This window comes from Oncorhynchus clarkii, chromosome 8 (genome assembly GCF_045791955.1).
Source record: "Oncorhynchus clarkii lewisi isolate Uvic-CL-2024 chromosome 8, UVic_Ocla_1.0, whole genome shotgun sequence".
NCBI classification, from domain to species: domain Eukaryota; kingdom Metazoa; phylum Chordata; class Actinopteri; order Salmoniformes; family Salmonidae; genus Oncorhynchus; species Oncorhynchus clarkii.
Window position 1 is genome coordinate 12,431,331 of NC_092154.1, and position 19,984 is coordinate 12,451,314.

Below are 19,984 nucleotides of genomic sequence, written 5' to 3' on the forward strand. Positions count from 1 at the left end.
TATAAAAAAATATATATATTTAGAAAACTCACTGTATTAGAAATAATAAAATATATTGAAATAATTGAGTGGTTTAGAGATGTGAAGTATATAATTTACTTGGATCTTTGGACTGCCTTTTTGCCCCTCCCACTTGTCTTTTTATTTCAAGCAATAAATTAAAATGAATATTACTGTAGTGATTTTAAATAATTGTTAGATATCATCAGAATAAGGGTCTAAATATCATCTAGGACAGATAGTAGCTGTTATTTTCATGTATTAAAATCATTAGTAGATAATGAATTCATGTTGATTAGTCAGTAGAAAGCTTCAGGGTATGTGAGATGATAAACACACCATTATAAAGATATTCAAGCTTCTATAATAGCGTTATTGTGTTCATAATTCTAGGCAACATTTTGTGTGAAATATTAAATGGATTATAGCAAATATACACGTATAAATCTATTCCAAAAACGGGTTAATTCATAAAGAAATTCCTTGTTTCATCTTTGAAGAAATAAACTGTAATAACTTTAGTGCAGCTATTATTTCTGTCTTTCCTATTGGATTCCAGAGATAATATTTAACTAATAATATTTATATCAAAGATTAATACAAAATAAAGCTATACATTGGACCAGATGTATTATATTTTCATGAAACATGAACATGAAATGATTGGTAACACTTGTGGAACACTATGTGGATAATCCATCTGTAGGTGCTCTACTGACTATCAGTAACATTTCATTTCAACCAACTAACTATCTACTAACCCTAACCTTAACCCTTATCCAAATACTAACCGTAACCTTAGCAAGCAGTTCCTTATCAACAGATCAAACTAACAATCTGTCGAGGATTCTACAGATGGAAACTCCAGACCATACAAATAGTGTGACCAAATAGTTTTATATGCATGAACTTTAATGGTTTATAGTCCTATTTTGTCTTTTGAACTTGTTTACCACAGATAAACACAAGCAACATTTGCACTGTGGTAAATTACTTAGTAAAGATAACCCAAATAGTAGCCATTCTTCCCAACTGTACTCTTGTTTATACAATCATTCAGCCTCTCTTTCTCACTCTCGTGGCAACATGCTTGTTTGAATAGCTCTTCATTGGCCTGCATACTGTTGGCTTGCTCTGACACTCCTTCAACAGCATGTATACATTTTGATGGTGTGTGTGTTTGTTCCCCTCTGCTAAATTCGGTTATGCGTCGGGTGCGATCCGTAAAAGATACATGATATCAGTCATATTATGTTGTTGTCAAATCATACATCTTTGATTTATATGTAGCCTAGTGTTTACGTAGTAACCAGATGAATAATTCAGATGGAACTGATAAAGACATATTTCTTGGGTAGAGGGAAGTGACAGCATTGGGTGCGAAACCCTATTTACCCCCCCCCTCCCCCCTCCCTCCCTGTCAGAAGGAAACTGTCTAAGTGAGAACTAAAATGGGAGGGATGAGGAAGGGATGCACCTAAGCTACCAATTTTTCGATTTAATTACATTTTGTCATTTGATAAGGATGAACATTGACAATGACTGGAATTAAATAGTCGACATTCCAAAGGTTTGCTATAAATGCTAGCCCAAAAATCATTAATTGTAACAGTGCAGTGTTTCTAAAGAGGGGTGTTCTGGATGTAATTGTAATTACATGGTAATAATTCAGTATCTTTTAAAGGATGGTCTGGTCGGTATAATTCAAATTCCATGTGAGCATTTCTTAAAGGGCTGGTGTGTTGATTTTTTTCCTCCACAGAGTAAACTGGTAATGGAGGGCTTCCGCAGCCTGAAGGAGGGCGAGCAGGTGGAGTTCACCTTTAAGAAGTCCTCCAAGGGCCTGGAGTCCCTGTGGGTGATGGGTCTGGGTGGGGGACCGTGTGCGGGCAGCGAAAGGAGACCCAAAGGGAAGGTCCCGCCCCAGAAGAACCGCAAACCAAAGGGAGACCGGTGAGTACAAGGGCAAAGCATGCTGAGAAGGCTCCGATTGACAGGAAGTACATTGTGGATGGAGCTTTGCTGCACAGGATTTTTAAAACGACATGGGCAAAATGGCTGTCATTTTGGGAAAGACCATGGACCTCACGATATTATCACGATACTTAGGTGCCGATATGATATGCATTGAGATTCTCACGGTTCTATATGTTTTGCAATTTGATTCTACAATTCTATTGTGATTTGACGTTCCAAACATATTGCTCACTATATGTCTGCTGCAGAGAGACGAGATAACATGATATAATTAGTTTTGATCAGTCATGGAAATAAGTGCTGAAAACATGTTTGCTCACTATTTAAAAAGAACAACAAGATATAGGATATAGGTACAGCCGACTAGCTGTGTGGTTTTGTTTTTGAAACCAGGTTTGCTGTTCACTTGTGCTATAAAAGATGGAAGGGAGTTCCATTCAATCATGACTTTGTATACTACTGTACTTTTCCTTGAATTTATTCTGGACCTGTGGACTGTGAAAAGACCCCTGGTGGCATGTCTGGTGGGGTGTGTCTCAGTGCTGTATGCAAGTCACAATACAGATGTAACTGTATTGAGACCCCCGGCACTACTGCTACTGGAAACCAACATTAAAGTAACGTGGACAACAAAGAATTAAAAAGGCTAAACTGATTTGTTAACATTTAAAAAGTAATCTGTTGATTTACGCTCAAATTTTACTGATGAAAAAACAACCGTTTAAAAAAAAAAAAAACACGAAACATATTTTTGTTGTTGATGGGTATTAATATGGAAGAAAATGTTAGTATTAGCCTTACAAATCTGTATGTTTCTGCTTTCATCAGTTGGATAGTTATCAGGGGGCCTAGGTTGTAGATTTAACACAGATCTAAGTACATAGTGATTGCCATGGTTATTCAGCTTGAGTCATGCATTGAATAGGGCACTTTTCCCGCTATTCAAAGTCAATTTATCACCTTCCACAATCTTAAAATTGTGCCTGGGTAGGTTTGTGAATCTCAATGCATTTTACTGCAGGTATTATGAAAGGGGGTGTTTTGACTATATCTGAATACTGTCTGTGGTGTTGAGCTGGACTGTTACAAGACTTTCAGGAGTAGTGAACGTTAAATGTGAACTCTTTCCCGACATCAACATTTTTAACGTCTTGTTTAGTCCCTAAGGCTTATATGGAACTCGCTGAAATAGTTTGATGGTTGCTGTATCTGTGCTCTAACTCTCTGTCCCTCTTCTACTGAGAAAACATGCAGTTCCTCCTCCTCTCCATGTGTCAGAGCACCTGGTGCTGCAGTGAACACACAGAGACGGACTGGGATGGAGCTATATGTGGCTGCCATCGTGGGAGGCTACTTCACATAGTTCCACTGTACAGTGTACATTAAAGCCAAAATCTGGAGTTTGTGTATCCACTAGCAGTAAGATGAAGAATGGGGGCTGGAGAAATGTAACCTAACTACTCTCAAATTCATAAACGCAACTCAAGTTATTCTTAAATAATCAATGAATATAGGGCAGGCTGTCATCAAAGAACCATTGAACAAGGAAATATCACAGATTATTCCTTAATTTAAAAAAAAATTAAGCTGTGTGCCTTTAACGTTTGCAATCTCAAGGCTAATGTAATTCTTTCCCTACAGTGGATGTAAGATGGACAGTGCCTTCAGAAAATATTCATACCCCTTGGCTTATTCCAAATGTTGTTACAACCTGAATTCAAAAAGGATTAAACTGATTTTTTCTCTCTCACCCGTCTACACACAATACCCCATAATGACATGGAAAACATGTTTTTAGACATTTTTGCAAATGTATTGAAAATTAAATACAGATCTAATTTACATACAGGAAGTATTCACACCCCTGAATCAACACATGTTAGAATCCCCTTTGGCAGTGATTACAGCTGAAAATCTCTTAGAGCTTTACACACCTGGATTGTACAATATTTACACACCTGGATTGTACAATATTTACACACCTGGATTGTACAATATTTACACACCTGGATTGTACAATATTTACACACCTGGATTGTACAATATTTGCACATTATTATTAAAAAAATTCTTCAAGCTCTGTCAAGTTGTTTGTTCATCATTGCTAAACAGCCATTTTCAAGTCTTGCCTTAGATTTTCTAGCTGAGTTTTTAAGTTAAAACTGTAACTAGCCAGTACAGATCCAGGTTCGATCCCGGGCTGTGTCGCAGCCGGACGCGACCAGGAGACCCATGAGGCGCAATTGGCCCAGCATCATCCGGGTTAGGGAAGGGTTTGGCCTGCTGGGATGTCCTTGTCCCATTGTGCTCTAGCGACTCCTTGTGGCGGCCATGTGCATGCACACTGACTTCGGTTGCCAGCTGTACGGTGTTTCCTCCAACACATAGGAGCAACAATAAAATAACAGTTGCGAGGCTGGTACTGGTACAGAGTCAATGTGCGAGGTCACCGGTTAGTTGAGGTAATATGTAGGTAGAGGTAAAGTGACTATGCATGGATAATAAGCAGAGTAGCAGCAGCGTAAAAATTGGGGGTGGGTTGGGGACAAGGCAAATAGTCCGGGTAGCCATTTGATTAGCTGTTCAGGAGTCTTATGGCTTGGGGGTAGAAGCTGTTAACTTCTTTAGGACTGGGGGGCAGTATTGAGTAGCTTGGATAATAAGGTGTCCAGAGTAAACTGCCTGCTACTCAGGCCCAAAAGCTAGAATATGCATATAATTAGTAGATTTGGATAGAAAACACTGAAGTTTCTAAAACTGTTTGAATGATGTCTGAGTATAACAGAACTCACATGGCAGGCAAAAACCTGAGAATAAAATCCAACCAGGAAGTGGGAAATCTGAGGTTTGTAGTTTTTCAAGTCATTGCCTATCGAATGGGGTCATATTGCACTTCCTAAGGCTTCCACTAGATGCCAACAGTCTTTAGAACCTTGTTTGAGGCTTCTACTGTGAAGGGGGAGAGAATGAGAGCTGTTTCAGCCAGGTGTCTGGCAGAGTGCCATGAGCTCAGTCTCATGCGCACCCGTGAGAGTTAGCGTCGTTCCATTGCATTTCTAAAGACAAAGGAATTGTCCGGTTGAAACATTGAAGATTTATGATAAAAACATCCTAAAGATTGATTCTATACATCGTTTGACATGTTTCTACGACGTGTATTATAACTTTTGGGACTTTGTCTGAACTTTCGCCTGGACTTGCCCGCCTCGTGAGTTTGGATTTGTGAACAAAAAGGAGGTATTTGGACATAAATGATGGACTTTATCGAACAAAACAAACATTTATTGTGGAACTGAGATTCCTGGGAGTGCATGAAGATCATCAAGGGTAAGTGAATATTTATAATTCTATTTCTGACTTTTATGACACCTTTCCTTCTTTGGAAAATGGCTGTATGTTTTTCTGTGGCTAGGTGCTGACCTAACATAATCGCAAGGTTTGCTTTCGCCGTAAATCTGACACAGCGGTTGCATTAAGAAAAAGTTTATCTATATTTCCATGCATAACACTTGTATCTTTTATCAATGTTTATTATGAGTATTTCTGTAATTTGATGTGGCTCTCTGCCCTTTCACCGGATGTTTGTTTGAGACAATGCATTTCTGAACATAAAACAACAATTTCAAATGAGGTTTTTGGACATAAAGATAAACTTTATCGAACAAAACACACATTTATTGTGTAACATTAAGACCCGTGAGTGCCATCTGATGAAGATCAAAGGTTAGGGATTAATTTAATCGCTATTTCTGACTTTTGTGAGGGCTCTCCTTGGCTGGAAAATGGCTTTATGGTTTTCTGTGTCTAGGTGCTGACCTAAACTAATCATTTGGTGTGCTTTTGCCGTAAAGCCTATTAGAAATCGGACACTGTGGCTGGATTTACAAAAATATTATCTTTAAAATGGTGTAAAATACTATGTTTGAGGAATCTTAATTATGGAATTTCTGTTGTTTTGAATTTGGCGCCCTGCAATTTCACTGGCTGTTGGCGAGGTGGGACGCTAGCGTCTCACATATCCCAGAGAGGTTAAGAAGCCTTTAGGACCTAGACTTGGCGCTCTGGTACCGCTTGCCGTGCGGTAGCAGAGAGAACAGTCAATGACTACGGTGGCTGGGGCCTTTGACAATTTTTTGGGGCCTTCCTCTGACACCGCCTGGTATATAGGTCCTGGGTGGCAGGAAGCTTGGCCCCAGTGATGCACTGGGCCATACGGACTACCCTCTGTAGTGCCTTTCTGTCGGAGGCCGTGCAGTTGCCATACCCGGCGGTGATGCAACCAGTCAGGATGCTCTCGATGGTGCAGTTGTAGAACTTTTTGAGGCTCTGAGGACCCATGCCAAATATTTTCGGTGTCCTGAGGGAGAATATGCGTTGTTGTGCCCTCTTCACAATTGTCTTGGTGTGTTTGGACCATGATAGTTTAGGTGATATGGACACCAAGGAACTTGGGGCTCTCAACCTGCTCCTCTACAGCCCCATCGAGGAGAATGGGGGTGTGCTCGGTCCTCCATTTTCTGTAGTCCAGAATCATCTCCTTTGTCTCGATCATGTTGAGGGAGAGGTTGTTGTCCTGGCACCACATGGCCAGGTCTCTGACCTCCTCCCTATAGGCCTTCTCGTCGTTGTCGGTGATCAGGCCTACCACTGTTGTCATCAGCAAACTGAATGACGGTATTGGAGTCGTGCTTGGCCATGCAGTCATGGGTGAACAGGGAGTACAGGAGGGGACTGAGCACACTCCGCTGAGGGGCCCCTGTGTTGAAGATCAACATGGCATATGTTGTTACCTACCCATACCACTTGGAGGCGGCCCTTCATTGTCTCCAAGTGTTTGTGGAAAGCAGGCTGAACCAGGTTTTCCTAAGATTTTGCCTGTGCTTAGCTCTATTCCGTTTCTTTTTATCCCAAAGAACTCCCTATTCCTTGCCGAGGACAAGCATACCATAACATGATGCAGCCACCATCATGCTTGAAATTATAAAGAGTGGTTCTCAGTGATGTGTGGTGTTGGATTTGCCTCAAACATAGAACTTTGTATTCAGGACATGAAGTCAATTTCTTTGCAACGTTTTTTGCAGTTTTACTTTATTGCAAAAAGGATGCATGTTTTGGAAAAAATGTTTTCTGTACAGGCTTCCTTTTCATGCTGTCATTTAGGTTAGTATTGTAGATGAACTACAGTGTTGTTGATCCATCCTCAGTTCTCAGATCAAAACCATTAAACTCATGGTGAAATCCCCGAGCAGTTTCCTTCCTCTCCGGCAAAGGAGTTAGGAAGGACGCCTGTATCTTTGTAGTGACTGGGTGTAATGATACACCATCCAAAGTGTAGTTCATAACGTCACCATGCTCAAAGGGATATTCAATGTGAACGTTCGCCCCAGTCTGAGGTCCTGAGCGCTCTGGAGCAAGTTTTATTATGGGAAAAATGGAAGAAGTTTGGAACCACCAAGACTCTTCAATGTCTGTTTTTTTCTTTAGGCTTGCCATATCAAAGGGATTGAATACTTACTGACTCAAGAAATTTCAGCTTATCATTCTGAATTAATTTGTGAAAAAATCTAAAAACATAATTTCACTAACATTAAAGGGTATTATGTGGAGGCCAGTGACACAAAACCTAAGTGTAATACATTTTACACTCAGGCTGTAACACAACAAAATGTGGAAAAAGTCCAGGAGTATGAATACTTTCTGAAAGCAATGTATATCTGCATAGACCAAATCATTGTGTGATTGATATAGCTTTCTGGCTATCCAATCCCTCTCTTAATCAGGTGTGAAAATAAAGGTTTCCTCTTTAATAATAAAATCTGCCGAAAGGGTTCCCTGGATGTTTTACACCAGTGAATAATTCAGTGTATTTAGGATAATTGGGGCTACTTTGTGGTTGGTTATCTCCATGGGGATTTGGAAGGGGGGCTACTTTGTGGTTGGTTATCTCCCATAGTGATTTTTATCGTGTTGAGGATCAGAATCTGTGTTGGTAGGTAGCAGGTACTTAAGTTTGATTACACCTCTTGTTCTCTGCTGCTTACCGTATTCTTCCACAGGCTGGACAGAACTATAACTACAACCATACTTGAACACATCAGTGTATAAGTCCTGCGTTCCAATTATCTGTCCTTTTTCTTAGTGTGCACTTGTTCACTTCGTGGATTACAAGGAAAGGACCGTCAAAAGAAATATGGTGGAAACTCGTCACACTTTATTTGCATAGTCCAGATAGTCCGTGTATAGATGCTCTACAGATGGTTGATAGTATGATCATCTGTTGACGAGCAACTGCTTGATAAGGTTAGGAGTAGGTTTAGAGTAAGGGTTAGGAAAAAGGTTAAGTTCAGTGTTTTGTGTTAGTTAGTTGAAATGTTACTGACAGCCATGGGAAGATGAGGTTAAGTCAAAGTCAGAGAGGTTAGAGGTTCCAAAATCATTCAACGCAACAAGCTATTATAAATTTGGCTCGCACGCTGCCCACATTGTGGCCTTCCTGACTCTTAAGAGCCTGTGATAAAACTGAATCCACAGGTATTTTTTAGAAGCTATTGATCCTCTGTAGCTAAATTATGCAAAGTCTTATTTTATTTATGTTGGATGGTCTTTAGAGCATCTACAGATGGACTATCCAAATAAAGTGTCCCCGGAAACTCTGTTTAGCCTGTACTTTCACCAATCAAATGCTTTAAAATGCATGGGGAGGAGTGCACAAGTACAAACACTGAGAGAAGTGACATACAGTTCTTAGTTCTTCCACTAAAGTTTCCAGTTGATCTTATTAGATGCGAAACTGTTAGATAACCCTAACCTCAACTCATCATACATCAGTATAATGTTAGGGGTTTAGGATATGCTGAGAAGTGCTATGTTAGGGTGGCAGGTAGCCTAGCGTTTAAGACAGTTGGGCCAGTAACCGGAAGGTTTCTTGTTTGTAAATAAGAATTTGTTCTTAACTGACTTGCCTTGTTAAATTAATTAATCCCCTAGCCAACTAGGTGAAAAATCTGTTGATGTGCCATTTAGCAAGGCACTTAACCCTAATTGCTCCTGTAAGTTGCTCTGGATAAGCTAAATTACAAAATAAATAAAGATTTGCAGTTTAACGTTGACTCAAACGAAAGGAATATTTCACCACTCAAACCATTTTAAGTGAAACAGTAAACCAAAGTTGAAAATAGGTATAAATTACCTCTCGGCAATTGAGTTAGGATTTATATGGTCCTGTTTCAGCTCATATCTGTCAGAAGTTGTGGTTGCTATGGTTACTTTCTGGTACTCACTAAGGAGAATTGGGATTTGGTCATTTAACTGTTGCTTGTTTTGCTCAATTCAAATGAGGGTTGCAAACTTCTGAAAAACCCAGTCCTAAATCCAATAATAAATGGTGCAATCATTTTACCATCACCAATTTATCTTGGCATAAGGTATATTCATTGAAATATAAAGAGTTTATTCTCAACACTCAGAGTTAATTTAACACAAAAACAGTGTTTACTTTCAGTGTTAAATTTACACTGAGACATTTGCTGTCACCATGAATTCATAACGGAGTAAACCATATGATGCCCAGCAAATGTTTAGTCATTGTTTAGCCAGGGAGGAATATTGTGCATGGTGTGTCCACACTTCTCTGAGGAGGCAAGGACAAATGAGGCGGTCTAGGCTATATTTAAGTCCCAAATGACAGCCTATTCCCTATATACAGTAGTGCACTACATTTGACCAGATTCCTGGGTCAAAAGTAGTGCACTGAATAGGGAATTGGGGGCCATTTTGGATGCTACCATAGGCCAAGTATTACCGTGGTAACCACCACAAGCTCCTCAGTAACCCACAAGGTCCCGGTGAAGTGTGTCTAAACCATTTCATAGCTCGGTAAGAGCACATCATGGGAATATTGAGATGACGAGATCTTATTGCTTAACTAAACAAGATGTCTGAACCAAGGTCAATTCCTGTTTGGTTATTGAATTGGGTATGGAGTTTGTATCACGCAATTGTGTTTTCTATTCAGTTTTCTCAGGCAGTTAATTTGGAATTGAAATGTACTTGACCCTTGATCGGCACATTATGTTTTTTGAGAGTGAGGGACACAGAGTGAGGGACACAGAGTGAGGGACACAGAGTGAGGGACACAGAGTGAGGGACACAGAGTGAGGGACACAGAGTGAGGGACACAGAGTGAGGGACACAGAGAGAGGGACACAGAGAGAGACACAGACAGACAGACAGACAGACAGACAGACAGACAGACAGACAGACAGACAGCTCTCAATGGTTCATCTCAACATCCTTCGTTAAGTGCAGCATTCTTTAAAACATTTCTGCTGCTGTGCTCTTTATTTGTTATTTAGTGATTTGTTGGTCTTTTAACAGTGATCTTAAAGACTCAACGAAATGCACCAAGGCTAGCTTCTAATGCTCACCATCGATTGTGTCTGAGAATCAATGCAATAGAATGCCAACTGTTGTTTTCCCAAGCCATAATGTCTTTCACCAACTGTGTTCCATGCAACTTTGAGAAATCTCCCTATATGAGGATTGTAATTGAGGATGATATGTCTTTTATCCAACTTTAGAACTTTTGGTACTAATAAATAATATAAATATATATATTTTTCTTTTTTCCACAATTCCTGACATTTAATCCAAGTAAAAAAATCCCTGTTTTAGGTCAGTTAGTACAGATTAATGTGGTACCTTCAGGCATTTGGAAAATGCTCCCAAGGATGAACCAGACTTGAGGTCTTCAATGATTTATTTTCTGGGGTCTTGGCTGATTTCTTTTGATTTTCCCATGATGTCAAGCAAAGAGGCACTGAGTTTGAAGGTAGGCCTTAAAAAACATCCACAGGTACACCTCCAATTAGCCTATCAGAAGCTTCAAAAGCCAAGACATAATTTTCTGGAATTTTCCAAGCTGTTTAAAGGCACAGTCAACTTAGTGCATGTAAACTTCTGACCCCGGAATTGTGATATAGCGAGTTGTAAGTAAAATTCTGTCTTTCCAACAATTGTTGGAAAAATGACTTGTGTCATGCACAAAGTAGATGTCCTAACCAACTTGCCAAAACTATAGTTTGTTATTAAGACATTTGTGGAGTGGTTGAAACACTTAGGTTGGAGTCATTAAAACTTGTTTATGTAAACTTTCGACTTCAACTCTGTGTATATATATATTATAGTACCAGTCAAAAGTTGACACACCTACTCATTCAAGGGTTTTATTTTTTACTATTCTCTACATTGTTGAATAATAGTAAAGACTTCAAAACAATGAAGTAACCCATATGGAATCATGTAGTAACCAAGTGTCATAACTGAGATTCTTCAAAGTAGCCAACCTTTGCCTTGATGACAGCTTTGCACTCTTGCCATTCTCTCAACCAGCTTCATGATGTAGTCACATGGAATGCATTTCAATTAACATGCGTACCATGTTACTTCCGGCGCCGACAGAGATGGCCGCCTCGCTTCGTGTTCCTAGGAAACTATGCAGTTTTTTGTTTTTTTACGTGTTATTTCTTACATTAGTACCCCAGGTCATCTTAGGTTTCATCACATACAGTCGAGAAGAACTACTGAATATAAGATCAGCGTCAACTCACCATCAGTACGACCAAGAATACGCTTTTCGCGACGCGGATCCTGTGCTCTGCCTTACAAACAGGACAACGGAGTGGATCATATGCAGCGACCCAAAAAAACGACTCCGAAAAAGAGGGAAACGAGGCGGTCTTCTGGTCAGACTCCGGAGACGGGCACATCGTGCACCATTCCCTAGCATTCTTCTTGCCAATGTCCAGTCTCTTGACAACAAGGTTGATGAAATCCGAGCAAGGGTAGCATTCCAGAGGGACATCAGAGACTGTAACGTTCTTTGCTTCACGGAAACGTGGCTTACTGGAGAGACGCTATCCGAAGCGGTGCAGCCAACAGGTTTCTCCACGCATCGCGCAGACAGGAAAAAACATCTTTCTGGTAAAAAGAGGGGCGGGGGCGTATGCCTTATGACTAACGTGACATGGTGTGATGAAAGAAACATACAGGAACTCAAATCCTTCTGTTCACCTGATTTAGAATTCCTCACAATCAAATGTAGACCGCATTATCTACCAAGAGAATTTTCTTCGATTATAATCACAGCCGTATATATCCCCCCCCAAGCAGACACATCGTTGGCTCTGAATGAACTTTATTTGACTCTTTGCAAACTGGAAACCATTTATCCGGAGGCTGCATTCATTGTAGCTGGGGATTTTAACAAGGCTAATCTGAAAACAAGACTCCCCAAATTTTATCAGCATATCGATTGCGCAACCAGGGGTGGAAAGACCTTGGATCATTGTTACTCTAACTTCCGCGACGCATATAAGGCCCTGCCCCGCCCCCCTTTCGGAAAAGCTGACCACGACTCCATTTTGTTGATCCCTGCCTACAGACAGAAACTAAAACAAGAGGCTCCCACGCTGAGGTCTGTCCAACGCTGGTCCGACCAAGCTGACTCCACACTCCAAGACTGCTTCCATCACGTGGACTGGGACATGTTTCGTATTGCGTCAGACAACAACATTGACGAATACACTGATTCGGTGTGCGAGTTCATTAGAACGTGCGTTGAAGATGTCGTTCCCATAGCAACGATTAAAACATTCCCTAACCAGAAACCATGGATTGATGGCAGCATTCGTGTGAAACTGAAAGCGCGAACCACTGCTTTTAATCAGGGCAAGGTGTCTGGTAACATGACCGAATACAAACAGTGCAGCTATTCCCTCCGCAAGGCTATCAAACAAGCTAAGCGTCAGTACAGAGACAAAGTAGAATCTCAATTCAACGGCTCAGACACAAGAGGCATGTGGCAGGGTCTACAGTCAATCACGGACTACAGGAAGAAATCCAGCCCAGTCACGGACCAGGATGTCCTGCTCCCAGGCAGACTAAATAACTTTTTTGCCCGCTTTGAGGACAATACAGTGCCACTGACACGGCCTGCAACGAAAACTTGCGGTCTCTCCTTCACTGCAGCCGAGGTGAGTAAGACATTTAAACGTGTTAACCCTCGCAAGGCTGCAGGCCCAGACGGCATCCCCAGCCGCGCCCTCAGAGCATGCGCAGACCAGCTGGCCGGTGTGTTTACGGACATATTCAATCAATCCCTATACCAGTCTGCTGTTCCCACATGCTTCAAGAGGGCCACCATTGTTCCTGTTCCCAAGAAAGCTAAGGTAACTGAGCTAAACGACTACCGCCCCGTAGCACTCACTTCCGTCATCATGAAGTGCTTTGAGAGACTAGTCAAGGACCATATCACCTCCACCCTACCTGACACCCTAGACCCACTCCAATTTGCTTACCGCCCAAATAGGTCCACAGACGATGCAATCTCAACCACACTGCACACTGCCCTAACCCATCTGGACAAGAGGAATACCTATGTGAGAATGCTGTTCATTGACTACAGCTCGGCATTCAACACCATAGTACCCTCCAAGCTCGTCATCAAGCTCGAGACCCTGGGTCTCGACCCCGCCCTGTGCAACTGGGTACTGGACTTCCTGACGGGCCGCCCCCCAGGTGGTGAGGGTAGGCAACAACATCTCCTCCCCGCTGATCCTCAACACTGGGGCCCCACAAGGGTGCGTTCTGAGCCCTCTCCTGTACTCCCTGTTCACCCACGACTGCGTGGCCACGCACGCCTCCAACTCAATCATCAAGTTTGCGGACGACACAACAGTGGTAGGCTTGATTACCAACAACGACGAGACGGCCTACAGGGAGGAGGTGAGGGCCCTCGGAGTGTGGTGTCAGGAAAATAACCTCACACTCAACGTCAACAAAACTAAGGAGATGATTGTGGACTTCAGGAAACAGCAGAGGGAACACCCCCCTATCCACATTGATGGAACAGTAGTGGAGAGGGTAGCAAGTTTTAAGTTCCTCGGCATACACATCACAGACAAACTGAATTGGTCCACTCACACAGACAGCATTGTGAAGAAGGCGCAGCAGCGCCTCTTCAACCTCAGGAGGCTGAAGAAATTCGGCTTGTCACCAAAAGCACTCACAAACTTCTACAGATGCACAATCGAGAGCATCCTGGCGGGCTGTATCACCGCCTGTTACGGCAACTGCTCCGCCCTCAACCGTAAGGCTCTCCAGAGGGTAGTGAGGTCTGCACAACGCATCACCGGGGGCAAACTACCTGCCCTCCAGGACACCTACACCACCCGATGTCACAGGAAGGCCATAAAGATCATCAAGGACATCAACCACCCGAGCCACTGCCTGTTCACCCCGCTATCATCCAGAAGGCGAGGTCAGTACAGGTGCATCAAAGCTGGGACCGAGAGACTGAAAAACAGCTTCTATCTCAAGGCCATCAGACTGTTAAACAGCCACCACTAACACTGAGTGGCTGCTGCCAACACACTGACACTGACTCAACTCCAGCCACTTTAATAATGGGATTGATGGGAAATGATGTAAATATATCACTAGCCACTTTAAACAATGCTACCTTATATAATGTTACTTACCCTACATTATTCATCTCATAGGCATACGTATATACTGTACTCTATATCATCGACTGTATCCTTATGTAATACATGTATCACTAGCCACTTTAACTATGCCACTTTGTTTACATACTCATCTCATATGTATATCCTGTACTCGATACAATCTACTGTATCTGCCTATGCTGCTCTGTACCATCACTCATTCATATATCCTTATGTACATATTCTTTATCCCCTCACACTGTGTACAAGACAGTAGTTTTGGAATTGTTAGTTAGATTACTTGTTGGTTATTACTGCATTGTCGGAACTAGAAGCACAAGCATTTCGCTACACTCGCATTAACATCTGCTAACCATGTGTATGTGACAAATAAAATTTGATTTGATTTGAAGTTAATTTGTGGAATTTCTTTCTTAGTGTGTTTTAGACAATCCGTTGTGTTGTGAAGGCAGGGGTGGTATACAGATAGGGTTGCAATGGATCCGTTGTGTTGTGAAGGCAGGGGTGGTATACAGATAGGGTTGCAATGGGTCGGACACTTTCCCGAAAACAAAGTTAGCTTGTAACAGTGAACCTTTTTTTTGTGGGAAACACATAAAGCAATTCTAGGTCTTGTGGCATATTTTGGTTAAACTATCCCCAATTCAATGGAATTGCAACCCTCTGCCCTGCACAGTGCATTCTTCCATCACAAAGCAAAGTGAGAAGAATAAGAGCACCACATTGAAGCTTCCCAGCAACACCCGTTGGGGGTGTTGTTGTCATCATGTTTGGCAGTCTCCTGGAGGGGAAGGAGTGGCCATATCACAGTCTGCCGATATGGACAGCCCCATCCAGAGCATCCTCCTGGATGATGCGTTTTGGGAGAGCAGCCTGAAAATCCTGAAACCTATAGCAGTAGCCATTGCACGGATTGAGGGGGACAATGTCATCCTGTCTGATGTTCAGACTGCTTGCAGATGTAAGAGAAGACATATGTACTGCCCTGCCTTTTTTACTGTTGCTCCAAGCAGAGGAAACTGCAGTTCTGAAATACATCAAAAAGCATGAAGACTTCAGCCTGAAGCCCATACACGCCGCAGCGTACATGTTAGACCCCAAGTATGCTGTCAAAAGCATCCTGTCTGGTGCAGAGCTCAACAAGGCCTATGGTGTCATCACTACCGTGTCTCGCCACCTTGGCCTGGATGAGGGCAAGGTTCTTGGCAGTCTGGCGAAGTACACTGACAAGCAAGGGCTTTGGGATGGTGATGCATTATGGCAGTCTCATCAGCTACCTGGTGGAAGGGACTTTGTGGATCTGAAGCTCTTTCCCCTGTTGCCTCCATCATCCTCCAAATAACACCAACATCCACCACCTCAGAGTGGAAAATTTGAGGCTTTGAGCCTGACAACAAGCCATCCTCAACAAGGTTGGAAAGTGACAGTGAAGATGAGGCCTCAGAGCTGACTCTGACACCTCCAGAGGTGATATTTGATGATTTTTCACCTCTCGAGATGATAATTCTGGGAAGCTCACCTCTGGAGGTGATGTTGAGTCTGATGTTCACGAGGTGGACATTGAGGAGGTTCAGGGAGAAGACATGGAAGCCTGAGAGGAAGACAACCAAAGCTTTAGTTTCTAGACTATCATTTTACAGATGTATGTCAAAAATGTTTTTGGGAGATGCGATGGGATCATTGGGGATCATTCAATATTCCCTTTTGTTCAGTGAAATCATCCCATGTGAAGAGTCAACTCATTTAATAAAAGTTCAATCGATAACTAAATGTTTTTATTTATATTGGAAGGATGTAATAATTTGCATTTATGTCTCCTTATCATAAGGTAAAAGGTTTGTTTCTGTCTCCATATTTATTATATGGTAAATATATCCAATGCAAGAAACATCTACATTTAAGTGGTATTAATATTAATTTGCATATATTCCCATTAATTCCCACGGAATGTGTCCACCTCTGAATATTCCCCAAAATGTGCAACCCTATATACAGAAGATATACACTGGCATTAACATCTGCTAACCATGTGTATGTGAAGGTCAGTTAATCTAGAACATTTCAAGAACGTTGAAAGTTTCTTCAAGTGCAGTTGCAAACACCATCAAGAGCTGTGATTGGCTGTGCTATGATGAAACTGTCTCTATAGAGGACCGCGACTGCTGCAGAGGATAAGTTAATTTCATAGGGGCGGCAGGTAGCTTAGTGGTTAGAGCGTTGAACTTGTAACCGAAAGGTTGGAAGATTGAATCCCCGAGCTGACAAGGTAAAAATCTGTCCTTCTGCCCCTGAACAAGGCAGTCAACCCACTGTTCCTAGGCCGTCATTGAAAATAAGAATTTGTTCTTAACTGACTTGCCTAGTTAAATAAAGGTAAAATAAATTATAGTTTCCATCCTCAGAAATTGCAGCCCAAATAAATGCTACAGAGTTCAAGTAACAACTGTTCAGAGGAGACTGTGAATCAGACCTTCATGGTCGAATTGCTGCAAGTAAACCACTTCTACTAGACTCAGAGTAAGTGAACGGATCTCTGCATGTGATGTTCCCACGGTGAAGCATGGAGGAGGTGGTGTAATGGTTTGGGGGTGCTTTGCTGATGATTTATTTAGAATTCAAGGCACACGTAACCAGAATGGCTACCACACATACTCTGCGACTCACACAAACATGGCAGTTGGAACCAAAATTCTACCTTGTCACAACACAACTGATCAAGCGCATTAAGAAGGAAAGAAATTTGGCATAATCACCTTTAACAAGTCAAACCTGTTAATTGAAATGCATTCCAGGTGACTACCTCATTAAGCTGGTTGAGAGAATGCCAAGAGTGTGCAAATCAAGGTAAAGGGTGACTACTTTGAAGAATCTAAAATATAATATATAATTAGATTTGTTTAACACTTTTTTTGGGGTTACTACATGATTCCATATGTGTTATTGCATTTGGATGCCTTCACTATTATTCTACAATGTAGAAAATAGTAAAACAAAAAACCTGGAATGAGTAGGTGTCCATTTTGACTGTACTGTGTGTGAATATATAGAACAAAAATATAAATAGAACATGCAACAATAAGGAGGACCAAGGCACTCTTCATATAATTAAAATGCCTTTATTAGTATGGGATGTTCAATAGAAACAGAGTTTTAAAAATCTGACTCGTTTTGGCTGCATTGGCCTTCGTCAGGGTGTACAAAAAAACTATACGATGTCCTCTTTTGAACAGCTTTTCCAATTAGCCCTAATTAGAAGAGGGTGTGGTTACAGAATTGGACACACCTAGTAAGCAATACTATACACATTAAAAAGTGAAATACTGTAGCTATGTTATCATAAAGATACAACTCCAACCTAGAAGTATCAGGACACTTAAAGGTAGTTCTAACCTTAAATATGACTGGGATAAGTGTCAAGAATAAGAAAGCAATATATTCCATAGTACACTAGAACACAGCAAACATGAACAACAACAGTCTAAACATAGAGGGCAATTGAGGAAAATATCCTCTAGATGACAACAAATGGACCCATCACAACCCTACAGGAAGGGTGAGAAATCCATATCTTCATTTAAACCAGGTATTTAGTGGCCTGTAGTTTGTAAATCCAAAAACCTTCCCTTTGGTTTAACTGTTTAAGATGGTCCCCTTTTCAAATAGAGGCTGGAATATGATCAATACCCATAGCTTGTAGGGAGGCAGGGTTGACTTGGTGTAAGGACTTGTAGTGCCTTGCCATGGTGTAGTCTTCATTACCTACCCGTATGGCGTACTTGTGTTCCGCTAAGCGGTCTTGAAGGCGTCTCTTTGTCCTTCCAATGTAGAACACCTTGCACTGTGGACATTCTAATCTATAGATGACATGAGTGGTTTTGCAGTTAATTAAATGCTTGATGTAATACTCCATTTTGGAAGCTGTGTCAACAAAATACTTGTTCTGTGCCATATGTCTGCAATGGTTACATTTAAGAGCCCTTGGGTTTGTAGTCAAGCCAAGATAACTGTGGACTAATTTGTCATTTAGGGTAGGACATCTCTTAAAGCTTATGACTGGTGGCTCAGGAAAGACTTGGCGTAGTAGCGTATCACTTTGGATGATTCCCCAATTCTTTTAAATTATTATTTTAATGTTCTCTGCTTCAGTGCTATATTTTGTAACAAAATACACTCTCTGATGTGTCACGAGGCACTCACCTTCGCAACAAGTTCTCTGTCAAGTAATCCAGCCCTTATACCTGCATCTTTCAGGACCTGAATGCTGTAGCCTCGATTCAAGAAGCAGGTTTGACACTGTAGTCTGTTTCCTGATCTCAAATTCTGCGGACTCTTTGGAATTGGCCATATGGAATGTTCTCTTTTAGCCTTTTGGGGTGAAAGCTGTCTGCCCTCAGAATGGTATTCCCATCTGTAGGCTTGCACACATCTAAGATTCATGTGTGCAAACAACCCTTGTCATTTCTACTAATGTCGAGGTCCAAAAGATGAATGTTATCCTTGCTGTACTCCATAGTTAGTTTGATGTTAGGGTTGATGAATGTTACCCTTGCTGTACTCCATAGTTAGTTTGATGTTAGGGTTGATGAATGTTACCCTTGCTGTACTCCATAGTTAGTTTGATGTTAGGGTTGATGAATGTTACCCTTGCTGTACTCCATAGTTAGTTTGATGTTAGGGTTGATGAATGTTATCCTTGCTGTACTCCATAGTTAGTTTGATGTTAGGGTTGATGAATGTTACCCTTGCTGTACTCCATAGTTAGTTTGATGTTAGGGTTGATGAATGTTATCCTTGCTGTACTCCATAGTTAGTTTGATGTTAGGGTTGATGCTGTTAAGGTATTGGTGGAAGGAAATAAGTTCATCTTCTGAGCCGGACCAGAACAGGCAAACATCATCAATATAGCGTCCTCACCATATAATCCTGTCAAAGAAATGGTTATTAGAAGGATCCAAAATGAAGTCATTTACCCATTTACCCAAGTACAAACCAGCGTAGGAAGGGCTGTAGCTCCCATGGCACATCCTTTAACCTGTTTAATACGGTCCTGAAAGATAAAGATGTAATGATTAACTTCTTGGTGACAGGGGGCAGTATTTTCACGTCCGGATGAAATGCATGCCCAAATTCAACTGCCTGCTACTCATCCCCAGAAGATAAGATATGCATATTATTAGTAGAATTTGATAGAAAACACTCTGAAGTTTCTAAAAATGTTTGAATCATGTCTGTGAGTATAAACATAACTTATTAAGCAGGCGAAACCCCGAGGACAAACCATTCAGATTGTTTTTTATGAGGTCACTCTTCAATGGGTTTTCATTGGGAATCCAGATTTCTAAGGGACCTTCTTGCAGTTCCTATCGCTTCCACTGGATGTCAGTCTTTAGAAATTGGTTGAGGTTATTCCTTTGTGTAATGAAGAAGTACGGCCATCTTGAACGAGGGTCACTTGAAGTGTACTGTTAGATAGAGGCGCG

General features: G+C 41.4%; 1 protein-coding gene across 1 annotated transcript in view; it reads left to right on the plus strand.

The window, feature by feature from the left end:
- LOC139415694 (lin-28 homolog B (C. elegans)) overlaps positions 1-19,984 on the plus strand; it is a 43,771-nt gene that overhangs the window by 15,885 nt on the left and 7,902 nt on the right. The window contains exon 3 of the mRNA XM_071163813.1: positions 1,763-1,953. Within this exon, the coding sequence (XP_071019914.1) occupies positions 1,763-1,953 (191 nt within the window). The remainder of the gene's footprint in view (positions 1-1,762; positions 1,954-19,984) is intronic.